This window comes from Rhynchophorus ferrugineus, unplaced genomic scaffold (assembly GCF_030347505.1).
Source record: "Rhynchophorus ferrugineus isolate W39M unplaced genomic scaffold, kcgeb_rfMv2 rfM2, whole genome shotgun sequence".
NCBI classification, from domain to species: domain Eukaryota; kingdom Metazoa; phylum Arthropoda; class Insecta; order Coleoptera; family Curculionidae; genus Rhynchophorus; species Rhynchophorus ferrugineus.
This window is the reverse complement of record NW_027472581.1, coordinates 16,865,404-16,887,756: the sequence shown is the minus strand read 5'-3', so window position 1 is coordinate 16,887,756 and position 22,353 is coordinate 16,865,404. Positions and strand designations below refer to the sequence as shown.

Genomic DNA, 22,353 nt, shown 5'->3' with positions numbered 1-22,353 from the left:
ATACATTTCTTTGATGCTAATCAGTAACGTAAATGGAACCATCATCGTATTCTGGTAGACCGCGTGGTATGCAAGAATTTATTGAAGTCACCATGACCTTTGTGCGTGCATACGGTTGACCAGATCTGTTGAAATTAAAAATTCGTTGTTGAGCAATCAAACATCAATGCATCGCCATGATACCACTGCACGAATGGTCAAATAAAAATTAAAACCGTTAACAAATCGATGACATATCACTCGAAAAATGAAGTTTGGTGACAACGTCTTGTGGGTCTGCTAGTCTATTAATATTTAATAGTAATCGCTAGGCTTAAGTATGCAATGTTATAATTTGAAAGATATGTCTATCTATTCTACTGACATCAAGCTTCAAAGCTATACATGTTTTCTTATTTAATTAGAAGCCGCTGAAAGTTACCGTTTGCTAGTAGAAACTAACGATTAGTATGCTTTAACCTTAACAATATGTGAGGCGTGGTTTCGAAAATTCAAGTGTCTATTTCGGTATGCAAGACAAAGAAGAAAGATATGCAAAGACCAGTCAAAACAAACTCAAAAACAATTAACAAAAGCGTTAAATGTGACCCAAAGAATGATTAGTGACCGATTACTAGCAATGGGGAAAACCCAAATGATGGGAAGGTGGTTGCCACATCAATTGAATCGACCAAGGAAGCGTCGAAAGCTCGTGGATGAGACATATTATCGCAACCGCTGTACTCTCCAGACCTTGCCCCGTCTGACTATCAACTTTTTGCTCAAAGGACATACAGGTTTTTTTGGGATGGCAATCATAAATTGTCTGAGAGATGGACAATATGTATAGAATCAAATTGCCAATACTTTGAATAAATTAATTAATTTTAAATTATGTAGTTTTTTCCGAAAAAAAAAAACGGTAGTGACTTTCTGGTACACCTGGTATTTAACACCAGACATAAAATAAAGTACAAATATGTAATTATCAGAAAATATAGTTAACATAATATGATGTAAACCGCATTTTAATTTTATACGTCAAAAATATTCATCTCTTCCGAGAAGTGGACGAATTTGTAGAAAATAATCAGTTGCCAAAAAGCTATATGTGTCACCATGTATATTTCGGGAATAGGAAAAAACAAATAGTTAAGCTGCGAATGTATTTTTATTGTTTTTCAAACTACTCGCCACGATGATCGATACACTTTTGCATATGCTTAAACCAATTTTCAAAGCATTTATTCCATTCCAATGAGGCATTTTCAAAACTTGATTTTTGAAAGCTTCAATAGCTTCTCCGGGCGATGAAAATCGTTGACGACGCAGTTTATTCTTCACGGATGGGAACAAAAAGAAGTCATTGGGTGCCAAATCAGGGCTGTACGGCGGATGACCCATCAATTCGATGTTTTGAGTGCGCAAATAATTTATTGTTTGAGAGCTCGCATTGTGTGTCTCTTGTTTGTTTTCCTTATTTCACCGAAGATTTCTGGCATACAAATGGTTGTGTACCAATCAGAATTTACTGTAGAACAGATCCTAGAGAATAGTTCCTCTAGAGGCACTGTTGCAATATGACCACTTTTTCCGAAGAAACAGGCCACCATTTTCTTTGAAGTGCTTCGTGCGCGAACAACTTGTGTTGGATTTGGTTCATCTTGGAACACCCATACAGTCGACTGCTGCTTACTTTCGGGCTCATACGAATATATCCATGATTCGTCACCTGTTACGATTTTATAAACGTCTTTCGAACGAACACGATTGATTTTCTTAAGCATTTCTTTCGACCAATCGATGCGAGCGTTTTTTTGAGCGATTCTCAAATTGTGTGGGATCCAACGCGAACATAGCTTTCGTACAGCTAAGTGTTCATGTAAAATCGCATATATGCTGGTGGAACTAATGCTTAGGGATGCCTCAATCTCACAATAGGTGACATGACGATCTTGCTTAATCATTTCGCATACAGCATCAATGTTTTCTGGCAACAGCCGATTTTGAACGACCTTGACGAAACTCGTCGGACAGCGAACTACGACTACGATTGAATTAATTTTAAAAATAACATATTTTTTTATATTACAAGGGGAAATTAAAAAATACAATATTAATAAAATATTTTATTTAAATACTAGTTAACATTTGTTTAAAATATTTTCGAAGTACATGAAAAAACAACATGTAAAATGACAACTAATAACTTATTTTCTAATTGTACATTAATTATTGTCGTAAACATTACAACAAAAAAATCTATAAACTAAGTCCAGGATACTAGTTACATTTTTGATAGAATACTAGTTTCAATTGTGATTGCGAAACTTCCTTTTCTTTTTTATGTATTTTTAAAGGTGCCATATCCATAAGATATGTAGCCATGCAAAATTTTTAATTTTTTTTTAAATAAAAAATATAAAAATTAACAAAATAATAAAAAGATATTACACACACTTGTACATTTTGGTGTTGTACGATCTGGCTCCTGACTGCCTGAAGTTGAAGGCACATATTCCTCTATTTCTATATGATCTATATAGAGATATAATATAATTTTAAGTATTGATGTATCTTTATTTCAAACATAATTGTACTTACATTTTACATTATTTAGGTTGCAACTAGGAACTGCATATTTGTTAAACAATGGTCTGCCACATTTGGGTCTATCATCTTTTGCTGTAAAATGCAAAAAGCGAACCCTTATATACGTATGTAAATACTGCTAAGAGAGCCCCTTAAGTTTATCATTGTTTACCTTATCAAGCCATTTCTGGTTAAAAAGATTTAAAGCAAAACTCTTGGAAAAACGATACATTCTGTTAGAACCTCACTTAACAAACGCTCACACTATATTTTATGACATTTAAAATTCAAATCGAAAGAAAGAAATCTGTAATCTTTTTGTCGGCGGGCCTTTGATGGTGTGGCAGTACACTGAGATCATTGGTACGGGTGTGCCCATTTAAGTTCCCATTCTATATTTCAATGTTTTGTGGTACGTATATCGTCAAAAATGTCAAACTCACATGACAACAGTATTACCAATTCCCGAAATATAAATAGTGATCCTCTTATGTAATCGTTTGGGTTTTTGTTTCTGAATTATACTAGATTATTTTCGATCTTGTGTTCGATAGCATGACTTGTTTGAATAAAGAATGATGGCACATTCCGTGAAACAAAGTCAACAAAAAACTAGGACGCTACAAGTTTTATGTATTTTATAGATATTTGCTGGTTAAACTTCGTGTAGCTGCTATTCTCAGATTTTCAACGGCAGAGAAAAATATCGATATTTTAAAATATGTTGATTACAAGAGTCAAGTCTAAGCACACGCCACGCACAATGGTTTCAATTCGTAACGTTGCCAATTGTTCCAATTTATACGTATATTTGAAGAATATAATATAAATGAATAAATTATCTCGATTTCATAAGTTAACCTAATATTTCTGTTGAGACCCAAATTAAAATGTTTTTATATATTTTTCGTCCACTATAGTATAAAAATGTAATATGAAGAAACTTTTATAAACATCTTTCATTTTAAACTAATTTTGAAAAGAAAAAAACAGATCAGAACAGAAAAACAGAAAAAATTAATTGAAAACAACATATAATTATTTATCAGTACTTAAATACTACAATAATAAACCAAAGTTATAGTTCTCGTAAATTATTTGTATACTTGAAGAGTTTAATATATATTCTAGAATATTAGCAAATTAACTTAATTAAATTAATTAAGTTTTAATCATCTCACTTGTTATACTCAAATAACCCAAATTTAACTAAGTTTACTGTCTATTATTTTAAGCTTATATTTTATGTTTAAGTTAGTTAACCTTTTATGAACATATTTAATTTTAGAAGGAAATAATAATAACATAAATAATATAATGAATAATAACATAAAACAACTCGTAAGATATCTGTTTAGATTAAAAATGTTATAATAGCTTTTTTAACAATAGCCACAAATCGATGATTTATCCATCATTGCCTACCATTCATAATCAAAATATTCTAAAAAGTTTCTTAAGCATACAAAATAGGGCTTCTACCAACGTTAGGATTAAATTCAAAATGACTGCTGTAGTACGTTGTATTCAACCTCTCGATTGCTTGGAAATGGCAACATCGCATGATCAGGCGGAAACTACCGAAGTCTACCGAATACGTTTAGCTCTCTGAGCTTCAGTTCAATTTGGCTTTGATATACAAGAAAATTCTAATCTAAATAAAACAATTAAACAAGAATGTTATCACATAAAATTTAATTATTTTTAAGGCAATGTCTAGAACTTCCATTAAACCTCTCCGAGGGTTATCTTTACACCATTTAAACCCTATGCCCTGTAAGAGTGTATGAAAGGATGTCTTACATCCCTAAGAAGCTGCATGTCCCTAACTCTTTTATGTATACTTTCCAGACAATTTTCTCTGAAATAATTTTATTAAATTATGTTTATATCGATAAAATAGTTTTGTATACTTACTGTTCTTATACATTTCGTATATTTGGTCCCGAATAGAGCCATTATCAAGATGGCCAAGATTCGTCACCCATTTTATATGTAGACGGGTTTTCTTTGATGAATCTAACATGTTATTCTTCATTTTATAAGCGTTGTTATTTATTCACAGTACCCACACTAATATTTAGCGCGGGAGCTAAAAACGTTTTCAATAAAATTGTAGGGACTAATGTCATTGCTAATTACCTCTCTAACGGAAATTATAGGCAAAAGGGTGCCTCTATTATCTCGTTCCTTTTTGAAATATTTTATTAAAGCCGCAATCAATTTGTGACACTAACTATCTATTGTTTTCGGCATTTTCAAACAAAATGATATCATATATTACGGAACGATATTTAATATCATCAATAATTACCTCTCTAACGGAAATTATTGGCAAAAGAGGGCCTTTACTATCTCGTACCTGTTGGAAATAACCTATTATAGTCGCGATCAGTTTGTGACCCTGACTATCTGTTGTTCTCGACATTTTCAAACGAAATGATATATATTAGGGAGCGATTTAAAATTTATCAAAATAATCAAAGGATGAAAATAATGTTTGTCGGTTTTTAATCTCTAGTAATAACTAATATTTTGAATAATTTTGCGTACGTCTGACAACCGGTGGCCGTCCGTTTGTCAGATGTATGCAATATTCTTTAATGCAATAGTGTTAAGAGGTTTTAAGACTTACCTATAAATTACTGTGGCTGTATAATTAATTGTAGTTTTTAGATATACTATAATGTTAAAATAAATTATATTTGATAACATTTTTGTTCAATTATTTTATTTAGATTAGAATTTTCTTGTATGTCAAAGCCAAACTGAACTAAAACTCAGAGTTGATGCGGCAACATTGCAATGTTTCGACGTCACAAATATCCACAACGCATTACTAAACAAAGCTTTGAATAGACTATAGAACTAACCACTACTATATTGATTTCAATAATCGATTCGATATATCGGTGAATACAAAAAGCCGCTACCAAACCACGCATAATGCACTTGATGCTCAGGTTGAAGAGTATCAAAACAAACTTTGCCGCTATTTTTCACTTCGATGCTTTCCTTTCAAAAACACCAGGTTTCTAATATCGACATTCTGCTTTGCAGCTAAGAGTTTGATACTCTCCTTTATCGATACTTCTTTGAAAATGTATCGATATACCGTCGAAAAATATCGATATTTTTTTGGTATTCCTGTGAAAGATTGCTTAGCTCACCCAGGCTTGTTTGATGTTTTTAAATCTTTTATCCAATCGAATCAAAAACCCGCAAAAGTTAGCTAAGTCTCTTTTAAATGTGATTTTAAAATGTGAGATAAATATTTTGTTCAAAATGCAAAGTTTTTAATCAAATATTGCACAGTGAATATTATCTAGATTGCGTTAAAAGATTTATTTCAGAGAAAAATTTATTACTTTTTATTGTTTCAGACTCTTGTCCTTGGGAAAATTCTATGAAAGCACGCTAATAGGGAACGATTTGGTGATAAAATATTATACAGGAAGCTCATGCGGTAACGGAGACTACACCTCTGAGATTCGTTTCAAATGTAGCAATGTTGAGGTAAATATAAACATTGTTGCCAGTTCTTGTAAGTTACGCGTATATTTGAAAAATATAAATAGAATAAGTTATCTTGAATTCACAAATGAACTTAAATTTTCTTTTACAACTCAAGTTAACACTTTTGGTACAATTTTCATCTTTTATAAATTAATTAATGTAATATAAAGAGCCGTATATAAACATATTTACAGTGGGTTGCCAAATTATTACTGATAATATTGAGATTAGTCTCATATATTTTTTATTTGTATCTGTTATTTATTGGGGTCATAAAAACTTCCAAAATAAATATACAAAACAGATAATCTTCCCTTTTCTACAATAAGACCTTATTTGCGTCCGGTTATGAATGAGTTACATATGTCTTATATAGTATTCATGGCTGGTGAATTCGCCTTCGCCATAACTTGATTTAGTCTTATTGAAAAGTTCAGACGGTTATATGGAAGTTTAAGTTAGTCTTTTTTTCTAATGTGTACATAAGTGGGTAGCATATGGCAAGATCTGTATGATTCTTAGATTTTATACGAATTTTTAGAGATGGTACTTGTATTTCGCGTAAATATATCAGTTGGATTACTAGTTGGTTTGATGTTTAGGAGCAACCCCATATTTGCACCACATAGGTCCAATTGTACTTTATAATTTACTGATTTAATATATAATCTATTTGATTTTAGGTCAGTATGCATCTTCCTACTAACCAATATAGTTGGTTTATTTTGAGTTTGATCTTCTCTGATTTTTGTCTAAGATGATATTTATAAATTCCCATCAAGGGGGATGCCGAGGTATTTAGCTGACTCTGCTTGAGGAATCGGTCATTTGTCAAGTGATAGAATTAATTTTTTATCATTTCGCCGCAACCCAAAATTACATGGTACATGGACAGATTGAAGCTATTAATCTGCATTTTCCAATCTCTAGTCAATTTATAAATCTTAGTAACTGCCACTTGTGCTGCAGTTTTAGGCAAATATATATCTTTTGTCATTGTGGGTCATCAGCAAAAGTTCCAAGGGCAGTTTCTTTTGTTTTTAGGATATTAGCAGATATAGAAATTGTTCGAATACACTATCTTAGGAAACTCCAGCTGAAATAGCTTTAACTGTTAATAATGCCCTTTTATTTGAGACTGGTTTGCTATCGCAGTAAGATCCAACGTTTTGCGCTGGTTTGCCAGGCATAATTATTTTTAAGCATAATTATTTAAGCCACGTTAAAACATTTCATTAAAACATAAAATATGTATATCAATATATGTATATCATGGCAGCTCTTTCTGTAACTCAGAAGATATAATCAATTCCAGAAACGTTTTTAGGATTGAGGTTGTTATCATTTTCCCTGGAAACCCATTGTTGTAGAGTTGTATATATTGTAAATTCTATATTATTCGGCTGAATACGTTAGCCAAATATTAAGTGAATAATTCAGCTTTTTCCGAAGCGTTTTCGTTGCGTCGAACCTATTCATTCATTTTAATCATTTTTAATAAGCAGCTCTCTAATAATTGGTCTTTTAAATCTTCGAGTTGGTTTCTATAGCGAGTATTCCTTGTCTGTTTCCAGGCTTAATTTACTCACATATTTTTCGAATCCATTCTGTTTATTATTTTTTAATCTTTTAATTTGTCTAAGTTGTTTCTTTATGTTTATCCATTTCTTTTAAGATTGATTGTTACCTATTATCTGTTGTATCTAATTTAGTTTCTTCTGTTGTTTTGCCTTTTGCTGTTTGTGCATAACTATTGTGTTACTTTGTTGTTTGCTACTTCGACAATTTTTTTTTGTTTTCGTAATGCCTTTTTATGGTGAAGTGTACTATAATCTTTGATTAAATGGCCTTAGCCGCATTATTATTTATATTTTGTGTAAAACAAAACAACTATTATTAAAAAAAAATTACTTAAAATCTGTTTTATTCGGTGGAAGGAAGGAGCGACTGGTTCAACGGCGTCTAAATAACACCATTCTTAGCAGATGGCCCCCTCAGATCACAATGCAGTCTGTAGCCAGTGCAGTACTAGTCTTAGTGTATTAGCATCTTACCTTATTTATTTCAAATTTTTATTCATACTTCATATAGCTTCTTTGTTATGAGAAAACTGTATGTTTCCAAATAGCTGGCACTGTTTACATTGGGGCGTTGGCGTTGCGGCCTGCGCAGTGGTTCAATTTGTACTTTTAGACATGGAATTAATGAATGGAGTGAAAATATTTTCTGTGTTTTCAAAAGTCAATACATATAACAGTAGTGGACTAGTATAGTATAGTTCAGCCGTCTAAAAAAAATAATATTTTTTCAAGATCTTTCGGAAATACCTTCTCAATATCAATTAATTTATTTGTAAAAAGGAGCCTACACTTAGTGGGTATTATAGTATTTACCATTACGGTTATATAAAGTATTTATAAGGTATCGATATTGTTTTTAATCTGAAACATTTATCCTAAATGCAGAATACATATTTTGAATAAATTTATTGGCGGTAGTGGTTGCTGTTTTAGTTTCTTTTCGCTGATCTTGAGGAGATGTTTTAGGGAAGTTTAAGTGAAAACGATTGTATACGTTTTACTTCACTGATGTAAATACGTTTGGTACATACCCAGTCATTAGTGGGATGGTTATGAAATCACTACCATAGGAAAATTCAGATAAAACTCAGTATTGCCGCTGGTTTAATACATTTTTTCTAGTCAAGATATCCGAAAATGTTTGTTTATCTATTTTTTTCAAAAATTTCTATATACTACATATGTTACACAAGTCCACAGCAATACTCAAATTATTTTGTTTACGTGAAATGATGTATTAAACCAACAATATTAATATGTTGATATTTTTTACTACACGTCCAGAAACTAAGTAAACTAGACTAGTTTTGGACGTGTCTTGTAATCAGCAATATTTTGATTTGTGCTTTATTTGCAGAAATCTCCTGTCGTGACAAAAATCCATAAATGTCATTATCAAATCCTTTGGGAAACGTTTTATGGTTGTCCGCGAGAACAGAAATGCAGTCTTATAGATAAAGCACTAAATCGAAGGTTGGTTTAATATAAGGTTGGAGAAAAAATAATGTCGGTTTTAACCTTCTCGAAATCTCGATGTTGACCTTTATGTTTTATCAATAAATAATTGCTATTTGTCGCTATTTGTACCATAAACTTTAAGTTTATAAAACCGTAATTACTTTTTCCCCAACCTATTTATATATATTTTAGTATTAGATGTGTGAGAAAGTATTTCACCTTTTTAATGTTATAGATAGATAGAACATTCCAATAATGTTGATTCATAGAAGTAAATGTCAATCTCAATCCGGACTCTTTGATTAGATTTGAACTGTAACAATTTCAGTACAATATATTTATGAAGTAATGGTTTGACGAGTTTTTTAGAAAATTATTTAGGTTCAGATTTGATATTATTAATTATATACTAAAAAGCCAAGCCTCGTCGATCAGTCATTAATTTACTTCTAAAATTTCATAGACAGAACTGTAACTCTTAATATTGCTTTCCATGCTTTGGTCCCCTTCAGTCTATGAATCATGTATATTCATATAATAGTAGTAGTCTAACCTGTTTCCTTTTGACACTTTCCATTACTTAGTGGGTGCAAGTCAACTTTACACATTGTATCTATTGCATTAAGTAGCAATATCTTGTTCTGAATGGTCTGAATTATTGGATATTAAAAAGCCATATTGTTTTTAATATTTGATTGTATATTAAGATGTTATTAAGTTATTAAATAATTTAGCTTTTCTCGCAAGAAGCCGATATTGTATTTATAGCAGTTTTCATAATATTCCTTATATATTTCTTTTTTTTTTCATCATTTAAAACAATTGGATTAATAAAAGGGCCAACTTGATTTTTATTAATTAAATTAAAGGAATGATTCACACTTGCAGAATGTATAAGTGTTCTTTATTTAATTGACGTGGCACCTTTTGTCCAATTGTTTAATATCAGTTCATAGCCTTTAAACACTTTTTTATAGTTAACCTGTCATAGTTTAAAGCAATGTCAACCGTTGGGTTGAGTGGGTATTGACGAGACTCGAAAAATAGTAAAATTCGCAATGAATCACACAAATCATTGTATTACTAACATCCATATATTCTTATTGATAATCTTAAATTGTCGTTTCCTAACGTTTTCGGCGATTAAGCTGTTGAATTTTGAATATGTGAATATATTGACTTCACACATTTCATACTTAAGAAAAACGTTCAAATTTAACATTCTTCTTTTTTTAAAGTCTTCTCATTTTGAAGTAATAATCATACTGCCATCTGCCGGTGCTTGAAAATATTTTTTTAGATACTTTAAGAACACTGAACATTTCTTAATATTTTTTTTATTTTTTAGTGTCGATTTTACTAATGCGACAAAAGCCATTGAATTCTCTTTAGGAAATAGCTCATATAAGTTTAATATATGTCAGTCAAATTTTACTGTTTGCCAGTTAAAAGATGCCGCTGCTGTGCGTAAGTACCCCTTATAAGAATTTTTAGTTTTTTTTTTATTTTTTTACACACGATATTTGTACAAACAGAAAGTATATTTATATTTTTCCTATTTGAATTTTGTTATTATTTATTTTAGTCATCAACTTTAAATTTTGGTTAATTTTGAAAGAAAAATAATGTTATTAAATATAATTTATTTTAACATTGTAGTACATGTAATGCATATATTATCTCGTTCCTGTTCGAAATAATTAGTTAGAGACGCAATCTGTTTCTGACTCTGACAATGACTTCGACATTTTTAATCAGAGTAATAATAAACAACGATTTGAAATGTATCAAAACAAAGTGGTAAAACAACATTTGGCGATTTATAACCTGTAATTATTATCACTAATGTTTTGAAGAATTTTGCAGTCGTTTAGCAACCAGGCGAATTTTGTAGGCTTATTCAGTTACATGTTCGAACGTATCAGACAACATTATATCATTTTTTAATTAAAATAAAATGATGGAAAATATAAGTATAGAAAGGAAAATATTATCTGTTTTAAAACAAATTTACAAATTGCGATAGGCATACATTAGACATCCTGATGACGTGAGTTCACTGTAGTTTTGAATAGATTATACTTAGCGTGCAGTAGGATAACGTCTATCCACAACTTACCCTTCAAGTATTAGTTATTTTGTACCAACATTATTTAGCAATCGTTATACTGCAGGCCATGTGCATTCGGGTATAATCGTAATTGCCCGAAGTATAATCGAATACTCATGGCTGGTTCATTTTTTTGCAATATGGTCAGCATTTACGATGCAGCATCCAAGAGAAACAGATAGTTGAAGTTAGACTTCTGATGATAAAAGAGTGATATATACACATTTTATAGTTTACAATGGTAGAATTACTAAAGTAAATAAATAAATAACAAGGATAAAAACACATATTGAATTGTAAGATTTTATTGGGATTTAACAAATATTCATAGAAAATTTTATGGTAAGCCGCAGAAAATTATGGAAATACTTATTCCATTCACTGAAATCAACCTAGCACCACGATTGGAGTTACCATTTCATTTTTTCATTTTACCATACCATCTGCAAGACACAATGTAATTTTTTAAGAACTTTTGCTTTCATATCCTATTATTTTAGCTTTTTTCTTCGTCAGATTCATGACTGTTAGCGTTGAATAAATAATGATATTAAATACATTATAACACATAATTACTAACATGTAAGTTATTTTCAATATGCTTGTTAGAATGACTATCTACGAATCTTTTTAGTTGTAAGTAATCTATAAAAGTAATTAAAGTCTTAGTCAAGACATCATTGTACAAAACATGAACTCATTACCTATTTTATTTTAAATAGAAATGCTCTTTTTTCCACTTTTCTACCTTTACAGTAGTAGCCGTTAGATCATTAGGGTGTCGTTGACAATTAATATTATGTGTTTTTATAGAACGATTTGTTAACTCTTGTCAGCACATTTATCCTTAGAGTATTATTCTCTACCACTCTAGCATTTGATCTTTAAGTTTATTCTCTTCGGCTTTTGTCAATTTTTTGTAACAAATTTCATATTTATGTTACACATGTGTTTCAGTATATTCAACAGATAGTTCACCTAAAATAAATGTTATTACTAAAACATATAACGACCAAAATATAGTTCTAATTGTCACTACAGTTTTTGTTATTATTTTTAACGGACAAACTCCATTAATGAATGGACTACCTCTAGCTGGTGGTTGAAGTACTGTAGTTATATTTTCATAACGTTAGTTGAAATAATGGGATTATAGCCAGGAATGTTTTCTTGCAGAATTGACACATTAAATTTTCTCTATAAACGTAATATTTATTTTAATAAGTTTATTAAAAATAATTTTAAAAAAATCAATCAAAAAATCAAAGGATATTTACTTTTGGACTTTTTTGGATTTCAAAAGCAATTATTATGGCTTTTATTATTAAAAATATGCTCTCAGCGATCCCACTCGGAGCTTCAAAAGTAGCGATCGTCCTGCGATAATTCCCGAATCCAAATTCCGATTTTACCCGAACACACAGGGTCTACAGTTTAACAAACTGCATTATTTTTTCGTCTATTCAAGTTTTGAACCGAGTCTTACAGTAGCCATTTGTTTTACTTTTTTATTTGGAAGAAATTTGCAGATGGGACATCATGTCTTTTAAAAGCACTTTGTAATGCCGACTGGAATAAAACAAGTTGCTGGGAATAGTTTCAAAAATCTTATGAGCATGGAAGGCAAAAAAATGCAGTAGAAAGTCGAAAGTGAGAAAGAAAATGAATGAAAACTTCAAACGGAATTAAAACGGCATGGGTGGTGGTTATAAATTGAAATCTATACTTTTGAGTCAATCATTAAATACAAAGTGTTGTTATAAAAGTAAAAATGTGATCAAAGAGTTTTACAATACGTAAACATTTACATGAAATGAAATTCCTATTATCATTCATTCCAAAAATTGGATCGTCTCAAAAAAAAAACATCGAATTTTAAATTGAAAACCGAAAAAACTCTGAATCTGTATACATGAATGATTAGGAAACTTGCAAACGTGAAAAAATAGTCGTATCAAACGATGAACAATTCATTGGATAATATGCACTGTATCAGTTGTTTTAACCGTATTTGAGAAAAGTAAAACAACTCAAAACTTATAAACTAAAATATACCTAGTATTAAAAATTATGCAAGCCAAAATTTAATAACATACCTTGCAATAATATGCAATAGATTTCTCATCAATGTATTTTGGTTTTTCATATATATAATTCACAATCACAAATTAGAGTATGTATAAGAATTTTGGCGTATATAACAGATTGTTTATTAGTTTGTAGGTATCAACCCTTTTCTGAGATGGATTTTAAGATATATTCACATAGTTCCTTTTTGAATTGGAAACTACCAAATACAAATAACGCAGTAAATACGGTCGGTCAAATTGTGATACACTTTAAATGTAATGATTCTGAAGAACTTGACTCCAAACAAATGATGAATAAATCTATGTTACGCATAGAATATAGTACAAAATATGTATGTTCTTCTGTAAGTAAAATCGTTATGTTTTAACTAATTTGTACTGTACATTGTATGTTCCTTATTTCAGGAATGTTCCAGGCATGTTCGTGAATTAGAAAATGAATACTGCCATGTTCCTATAGACGAACCGTCTTCGGTATACAGGTCAAGCTCGCCTTGGATAATTGGTATATAATATATAATAGTTATCTTTATTTATCTTTTACACTAGCTTATTCAATAAGTTTGCGGTAATGAGATTTTTATATTACATAAATTTCCATCACCTTTAATACCTGGTCATATTCCAACAATTCCTCAGTTTATGGGTCCCATCTTTCTTTTCATTTTCATTCCATTCATTTGTTGAAAGTTGTTTTTTTACAAAAGAACTGTTTGAGTTCAAGAGTCCGAAGATTTAGTTATAAATGGTATTTTAATGCACTCTGTTTTTGAGCTGTATTGAGCATGTGCTCTGAGATATTATCTTTTTTCTAGAGTATTGATAATAATTTTCAAGATAAAATAACTTTTAGTTTGTCTTTAAAAACCAAGATAGATATAAAAGACGCAGTAATAATATTTTTTTAAATTAATTACATCTTACATTAGACGTACTTAGTACAATCCTAATTTACAAATTCATTTATTACTACTGTTCTGTTGTACTTGCATCAATACACAAACAAGGCGAGTACGGGATTAATACATCAGTATGGATTTCCCAAATTAAAATAAAACTAATCTACTTAAGCTAATGTTAATAATATGGTATACACTAAACAAATTCATGTGGTTTGGTTCGCTTCAATTTTCTGATTTCCTGTGTGTTGTCCAGTAGTATTGCATCCACGTTGATATGATTTAGCAGCCTTATTTCATGTTTTCAGGTGAAATCTTGGATCACTTCGTACATCCATTTGATTTCGAGGTTATCGTGCAGTTCTTCGTTGGTTACGTAGTGATAAGCATTAGTAATTAATCGTAGAACTTTGTTTTTCGTGCGTTGGATTATTAGTTGGTTTGATGTCTTAGCCATATTTACACCCCATAGGTCCAAATTGGATTTATGATTGATTGATAAAACAATTTGCTCTTTTTATATATTAATCCCAAATGCCATACTGGTCAAAAGCTTGTGAGAAGTCCAGGAATATTGCAGGGCACGATTTCTGGATATTTTTCGAAGCAACCCTGTTTATATTCTTTGATTACTAATTCTTTAATCTTTTGATTAGTTTGATTACTAGTTCTATTAGATATTGTTTTGTTTGTAGCATTTTTGATTCTGTGCAGTGCTTTCCTTCTTTCATTTATCACTTCCTTAATTTTAAAAGGGTAATTGATGGGATGCATTTCGAAATGTAAAAATCCAGTAGGTCTTGTACTTATTGCTGGGAGTAATTTGTTTTCTTTATTATTAGAGTTGCTCCGCCTCGAGCACGTTCTTCATCCGTTCTGGACAGTACACCCCAGTATACACTATAACCCCCTATTTTAATGTATTATTTTAGAATAATGAGTCTCCGATATGAGAGCTGTATATTATTTGTTCTCAAAAATAGTTCTAGTTTCCGGACTTGCTGATTTAGCCCATTTGCATTCCATGTTACAATTCTTAAGAACGAATTACTCTTTTTCAACTTGTTTTGGGTATTCCTTAAATGTTCTACCTTGTTTACAAACTGCCTGAAATTGTGTCGCAATTTCATCTTATCGACGATGGTTGGCTCGTTGATTACACTTTCTTGCTTTTTTACTTTAACTTGTTTATCATTAGATTTTTTGTCCCATGTAGTAATAAATAACATAAAAAATACAGAAAGCAACACGATGTGGTTCCTAAGATTGAAATAGCTCAGAGACAAAACTACATATCATTCAGAATTCTGCAGAAAATTATATAAAATGAACTTAACACTTAAGAGAAGTGCATACCTGCAAACGAAAATAACTTGAACTTAGGCTAAATCAAATGTATTGGCTTATGAATTGTTAGCTAACCAATTATTTTTTTGACACATAATCTTTCATGTCTTTCTTTTACTTTTAATCCATCTACTATTCCAACGGGTCATGTTGATCCATCCGGTTCATCCATCCATGTCGGTCCTGGTCGTTTTAGTCTTGAATTACAGAAGTTAAACGAAACTCTCTGGTGAAAGGTTTGTTAAATTTCCGTTGAATGTTTAATTGTACTCTAGGTATAAATGCTACTCTTTGAACCATATTGAACAATTTAGTATATATCTAGCTGACACGCTTTCATTATGCAATTATACATTATCACACATCTTGAGCATGGCTTCATTGCTTCATTTCGATCACAAAACAGAAGTTGTGGGCAACTACCGCCATCTATCGGTCAGTTACATATGGGTCTTAGAATAGGTTCGTTTATTAAGCTATTTTTTGGGCTGACAAGTCTTATTAAGTTAATTCAAGTTTTAGCACTTTGTAAATAAAATTTTTATATCGAATTGAAAAATGTCACCAAAAGGTTTGTATATTTTCGTACAAATTTTGAAACAGGATTTTTATTAGAAAAATTTGGAAGGAATATTGAAGAAAACCTGAAGAAAAACAGGTTATCCTAGAACAGTATGTCTATTGCTTATCTTTTTTGCAAAAATAAGTGGTTCGTTCAATTTTTTCATTTGACATCGCACTGACACCTAAGGCCATAATCAATCCGAATCAAATATCTTGGCAGTCATATCTTAGTTGATACATGTTATATTTGGTAATAATTGATATACTTCGATTATATATTTCATAATTGAATTAGATTGAGTTTAATAGTGATATGTTACCTTCTTTTACTTGAGATATTTCTTTTTTACCGCTCCTAGCTTTTATTATACAGTTTATGCATTTCTTGGAGAGCCCACTAATAATACAATATGATACATTATTAATAATATAACAACCACAACTTTCTACTGACACATAAAGATAATAAAACACTCTTTGACCCTGAGATTTAAAAATTTATGGGTAAGCAAAATCGTTAGTTTTGGCCGCTGTTCTATTACAAAAAATATCGCACTCATCTCTAAACTGAACTATTGTAAAGTATAAAAAGCATAAAGTGGAGTGGAAAATATTCAGAAAGCATCATTTACTTATAAATATAATTTTTCTGTCATATAAGGATACGGATTTTGTTTAATTGCATTTCCGTTTTACCAAGTATATTAATAATTTATTTATATTATTTTTCTATTTTCTATTTATCAAAATCATAATTTGTTTCTTTTTACTCCATTACACTAATAAATACTCTTTAAGAATATAATTCCTAAAAGCCGTTATGTTAATGTACATTCTTATTTATCATAATATAAATAACACATAAAACTATATATTTTTATCTCATTTATATCAATACGGTGACGGGTACGATGGCAAAAGAACGCCAATTCTATAATAAACGATGCACATCAAAATTTATAACGTCGCAATGTTGCCACGTCAACTTAGAATTTTGATTTAATAACGTTTGCAAATTCATAACATCTAATTATCAAGTTTTAAAGGATTTGCAAATATTCGATAACAAGGTCAGTATAGATTTGAATGAAGCGATTTTTTGGGCTCTGCGCGAAGATTCGGCGAATATCTATTCTTCGCGGACCGGTGATCGAAATCAGTTCGTGGCGCATTCGGTTCCTCTCGGAAAGTTTCCGTCGGAGTATGTTCGGGGGTATGTATTCTTTTGTTTATAACTATACTTTTCACAACGGCATGCCCACATGAAATATCTAGTGAATAATTTTTCACTTTAAGAAGCAATGTTTATTGCTAAAATAATATGTACCGTCTAAGCGTTTTTAAAAGAGTGTCAAATTATTGTATGACCGGTTAATAAATAAAGTTAAGGAAGAAAATACCAATAATATTGAAATTGAACTTCATAAAACTCTGATATTTATTCGACTTTAGTATTCTATTTATAGATTCATGAAGAGATTTTAAACATTTACAATTCTGTAACGATTACAATATAACCAGAAGATGAATATATCTATATCCCAAGAGAAAAAATGCTAATAAATAAATAAAACGTGCTAATTTCATTATGAGGTAAACATAACAAAACCTTAATTTAAGAATATTACCTTTATTTGCTGGCACAAAACTTATAAATGGAGTCATCAGGCAATTCATCTGCCAATGATAGAAACAAGAACTATATAAACAGGAATGAATTTGTATTTACTGCATGGTTTATAATTATATACAAACACATCAACTTGTAAAAATAACCACCCATTAATCGCACTATACTCAACAATCGCTTTTTAGCTTCTTTCCAGAGACTGCTCCTTAAGTTTTTTCAAGATCTCATATGTGCTTGTTAGCAAGTTTATTAATTGTTACAGAATTGTAAATGTTTGAAATCTCTTCAGGAATCTATAAATAGAATACTAAAGTAGTATAAACATAATAGTTTTATGACATATCCTTATCATAATCTTTAATTTCAATTTCAATATCATTCGTATTTCCTTATCATAACTTTGTTTATGTTACCGGCCATACTTACAACCATTTCATACTCTTTTAAAAACGCCTAGGCGATACATATTATTTTAGCAACTAACAATACTTTTTAGAAAAAGGACACTAAACATACCGTCGAAAAATCATTCACAAGACATTTTATTTTGGCACGCCGTTATGAAAAGTATGGCTATAAACAAAAGAAAACAGAAACGGACGATGAAAACCGACAAATGATTATGGGAGACCGAAACTTTCCGAGAAGAAACGAACGCCTCACGATTTGATTTCGATCACCGCGAACGAAGAAACTTTCGCCGAATTTTTGTTCGCTTTGTTCAAGTCTGTACTAACTATTACACTTTGCGTAAGTTAGGAGGATGAAAAAGAAATTGAAACAAAATACTTTTTAGCGTATTAGTTGAAATTGTTTTTATTACCAATTCAGAATATAATATATTATACATGTATATTATAAAATCTAACCTATTTAGGTTATCACGTAATTGAATATGTCAAAATGAAAATTATGACACTGATAGATATATTTAACCCCGTTCTCATGACATTTGCCTTGTGACACGTATTTATAAGCATATACTTTCATAGAATTCATATGACTGTAAAGACGAGATAAATATCATATGAACGGTGCTAATTACATAAAATATAAAGTATTCTATTACCAACAGGTATCTTTATAGCCATTAATATTTTAATATATCGTTTTTTAGGACTGAGCATATTTCTTGGCTTATTAATTGTTGCAATTATCTTGTCAATTTTAATATATTGGAGGAAGCGGAAAAACTTAACATGTTCAGATTACATGTATTTTAAGGTAAGTGTCAATAATATTAGTTGAATGTAAGCATAAATAATAAGGAAATATTTTATTTTTGTAGGATTTACAGAAATAATAAAATAAATCTATTTACATTTATTTTAATAAGACAGAGAGTGTTTTAAAATTAATTTGTTTGTTTAATGTTATTTTACGCTTAACCCGAATTGAATTTATTTTAATATAACTTATAGAAGGCAGATCGAAAAATCATAAAGAATATTTACTTACACCCAGGATTATTTTTTATAAACTAACCAAAGTAAAATGTTTATATAAAAAGAGTATTATCAAATACCAAGGATATCCTATAATTATTACTTTTATTTATACTTAAAAATGACTGATAAATAATGCAACAATGTCAAAAACTGAACAGATTACAATCTATTACTTTATGTCCTACATTTTTTGGAATGTCACAAATTCCACTGAAGAAACAATTTTTTTTTTCCAGAGGGATATGATATGTTAAAATTTTTCTGAAACAAAAAATGTATAAAAGTTGATTTTTATTCTTATTTTACCCTCCCCCGTTTGTTTTCCCAATAAATTATGCTCTATTTTTTGTTACTGTCCCTATCTTGATTTTTTTTGTGTTATATATTATATTGTTACTTTGCCATATGATGTTTTATTTATCATTATACTTAATTATTTACCTATTTAGGGAATTATTTATTTGTTGTGTTTGTGATTACTAGGACAATATTTGTATAAACGAGTATCGGAGGCGCGATCACAAAATATTGAGAATTTAGAAGGGTATCTTAAATGGGCGCATACGAAACAGTGTTTTAGTTTGTTCATTTGCGGCTATTGCGGAGTATTTTTCAACATGGCAACAAAGCAAACTTAAAAACTTACTTGTTAAATATTCTTATTTTGTTAACTGTGTTTTTATGGCTCTTTTTTAGTTAAAATGATTTATTTAAATCTGAAGACATCTCAGGTGTTGCGTCCCAGGATGTAGAATAAAGGATCCTGCTCTATGTCAGAAATGGCTTTTAGCAATAAATAATTAAAAACTGATGGGAATCTCTTTTGAAGTCATAAATAAAAGAAAAAGGGTTTATAATGAACAATCAGTCTGTCCAATATTTTATATCACCAAATGCTTGTATTTTTCAAAATGATCAACTGTATTGAGCATTCTCAACGAGACGTGATTCGAAGGATAATAGCTGTTATTTGTTTTGGTGGATGAGAAAAGTGAATAGAATAGCAAAAGGCAAAAATGAAACCTTTTTTATTGCAACATCTAAACATAACACAGCTTATATGGATGATGTACAATTATATACTTACAATAAATATTTGATTAAAAAGATTTAAAAAGACATTTCAAAATAGCCTTCAATATATATATTTTACGGTACTCCTATTTGTCAGAGTTATATTTAAGATTATATAAAAGTTTGGTGTTAAATATGTTATATTACGTTTTAATGGATTTTATACTAATATATTGTCATTAAGCATAAAAAATTCTAAGAAATCTCCTTTGAAATAATATTTGCAATGCAAATTTTACATATATTTAAATAAAATATGAAATTTAAATAAAATATATAAATATATAAATGTTTAAACTTTTATTGCAGTTTTATTTTTACTATTTTTATTACTGCTATTATTAATAAAATATTTTGTATTTCCTGTATTATTCGTATTATCAGTCGCGCCCTCTGGTTGCAAATGAGATAACACTTCTAATTCCTCTCTGTTTTGTGGGCGCGATGTTTCTATTGTCTGAAGATTTTCGCCAAACTCTGCCGGTCATTTTATTTTTAGACATAAAATTTGTGGAAATATGTGAATACTTTGAAGACATGTCACACTTAACAAGCATGAGACTGACGTTACAAAGTAACAAATCGATGGAAGTGTTTTCAAAGGCTGTATTAGACTGACAATGGGAAGGATATGCTAATTCTAAGAATGCCACTAATTCCAACTGACTTAATTTGAGATTGTGATTTTCTGGTAGGTAAAAACACTTAGTGGCTATTCATTAGGATTAATACCAAGAATCGTGGTTTGGTGTCCGTGTTAAATAGTATGGTCAGTCTAGACAAAGTAATAATTATCCAACAAATCTATGATGTATCCGCCAGCTAGTTTATATTAATTATTACAGAGCTTTTGATATATTATAAACAAAATAATTAGAACCAACTCAAACTTATACAATTTTTATCAACATATTATTTACATTTACTGATAAACTTTTTTTACATATAATATGCACTGTAACTAATTTTGACTGAAAATAAATATAATCTAGCTCACCATAAATTATACACGTTGGGAATGCCCGCTACACCAATCTGTTTGAATCTAATCTGAAACAAAAAACATAGGAATTTCAAGTGAAAGAAATGTATAATATGATTTATTATATAGAATACTACGGGACTCTACAAATATTGTCCTGTCTGAACATTGACTTTTCTATTTTATGGATTATTACATTATTTTATTTCCACAATAAAACGAATATTAGATCACAATTACAAATACACAATGACATCCAATTAATATGAGTCACCCAAATGTTACAAAACATGTTGAAATTTCAATTATCCCGGGATTCACTCAAATATACACAAAAAAAGTTACATACCTTATATTAAACAATATTTTGGTTATAACTAAGATTTTGGAGATCCTGGAAGGGTTATACTACCCTTTATAAACCACTGTTTTTGAAAAAGCATACTCACCTGCACATTTTGTCATTCTTTTATGAATTTCCACAGCGTTTAAACCTTTTATAACAAAGAATTATTTTCATGATTCAAAATGCGAACTTGTTAAGCTACCGAGTATTACCACCGAAAAAATTAGAGTGACGTAATAGATTTTTATAGATAGACGTATCTAGATTTTTTAAAAAATTATTGCACATTATATTTAATTCTTACCTTAAAATATATGTAGTCGGATTTTTTGCCGTTTCCAACAATAAATTAAAGTTGAAAAGATAACTGCACCAATTAGCAAACAAAGAAATATGCTCACCCTCAAAACGGATTATAATAAATAAGCGAAAATTGTAGTAGGAAAGATTTAAATACATTAAACAGATGATAACATATCATTATTAATATTTAGCCAATGAGAATACTTCATCATCAGTGGCGGCTCTTTATAAAAATTTTAAGGTGTTCTGTGATTTTTGTACAAAAAAACTATTTTTTATAAATTAAGTCCATCCTACGTTATTTTCTGTTCTCAAATTTGGTATCACTTTGCCATTAAAATTGTCTATTTCGGAGATAAACTGAAAAGAAAGGTGATGCAACTACTAGATGCTCTTTAAAATGAAATCGATCTTTTGCACAATTTATTATATCTA

General features: G+C 30.0%; 1 protein-coding gene and 3 long non-coding RNA genes across 7 annotated transcripts in view; 1 reads left to right on the top strand and 3 right to left on the bottom strand.

The window, feature by feature from the left end:
* Window positions 1-20,054, top strand: part of Lerp (lysosomal enzyme receptor protein) — a 39,141-nt gene extending 19,087 nt beyond the window's left edge. For 2 of the 4 annotated variants that reach the window (XM_076394029.1, XM_076394027.1), the window contains 7 exons: window positions 5,955-6,087; window positions 9,025-9,140; window positions 10,474-10,592; window positions 13,452-13,669; window positions 13,731-13,830; window positions 18,883-18,989; window positions 19,054-19,617. In XM_076394029.1, the coding sequence (XP_076250144.1) occupies window positions 5,955-6,087; window positions 9,025-9,140; window positions 10,474-10,592; window positions 13,452-13,669; window positions 13,731-13,830; window positions 18,883-18,989; window positions 19,054-19,068 (808 nt within the window). In that variant the 3' untranslated portion in view covers window positions 19,069-19,617. Of the gene's footprint in view, window positions 1-5,954; window positions 6,088-9,024; window positions 9,141-10,473; window positions 10,593-13,451; window positions 13,670-13,730; window positions 13,831-18,882; window positions 19,618-19,909 lie in introns of those variants that run through there. The other 2 variants (XM_076394028.1, XM_076394026.1) reach the window with 2 other exon arrangements.
* LOC143190007 (uncharacterized) lies at window positions 2,100-2,882 on the bottom strand. Its single transcript, XR_013004140.1, has 3 exons — window positions 2,744-2,882; window positions 2,584-2,664; window positions 2,100-2,517 (listed from the first exon to the last, which is right to left on the bottom strand). It is a non-coding gene; the product is annotated as an uncharacterized LOC143190007 (long non-coding RNA).
* LOC143190008 (uncharacterized) lies at window positions 11,525-12,213 on the bottom strand. Its single transcript, XR_013004141.1, has 2 exons — window positions 11,940-12,213; window positions 11,525-11,880 (listed from the first exon to the last, which is right to left on the bottom strand). It is a non-coding gene; the product is annotated as an uncharacterized LOC143190008 (long non-coding RNA).
* Window positions 14,971-22,104, bottom strand: LOC143190005 (uncharacterized). Its single transcript, XR_013004138.1, has 5 exons — window positions 21,920-22,104; window positions 21,285-21,337; window positions 16,592-19,474; window positions 15,647-16,455; window positions 14,971-15,580 (listed from the first exon to the last, which is right to left on the bottom strand). It is a non-coding gene; the product is annotated as an uncharacterized LOC143190005 (long non-coding RNA).
* Window positions 22,105-22,353: the final 249 nt, after the last annotated feature.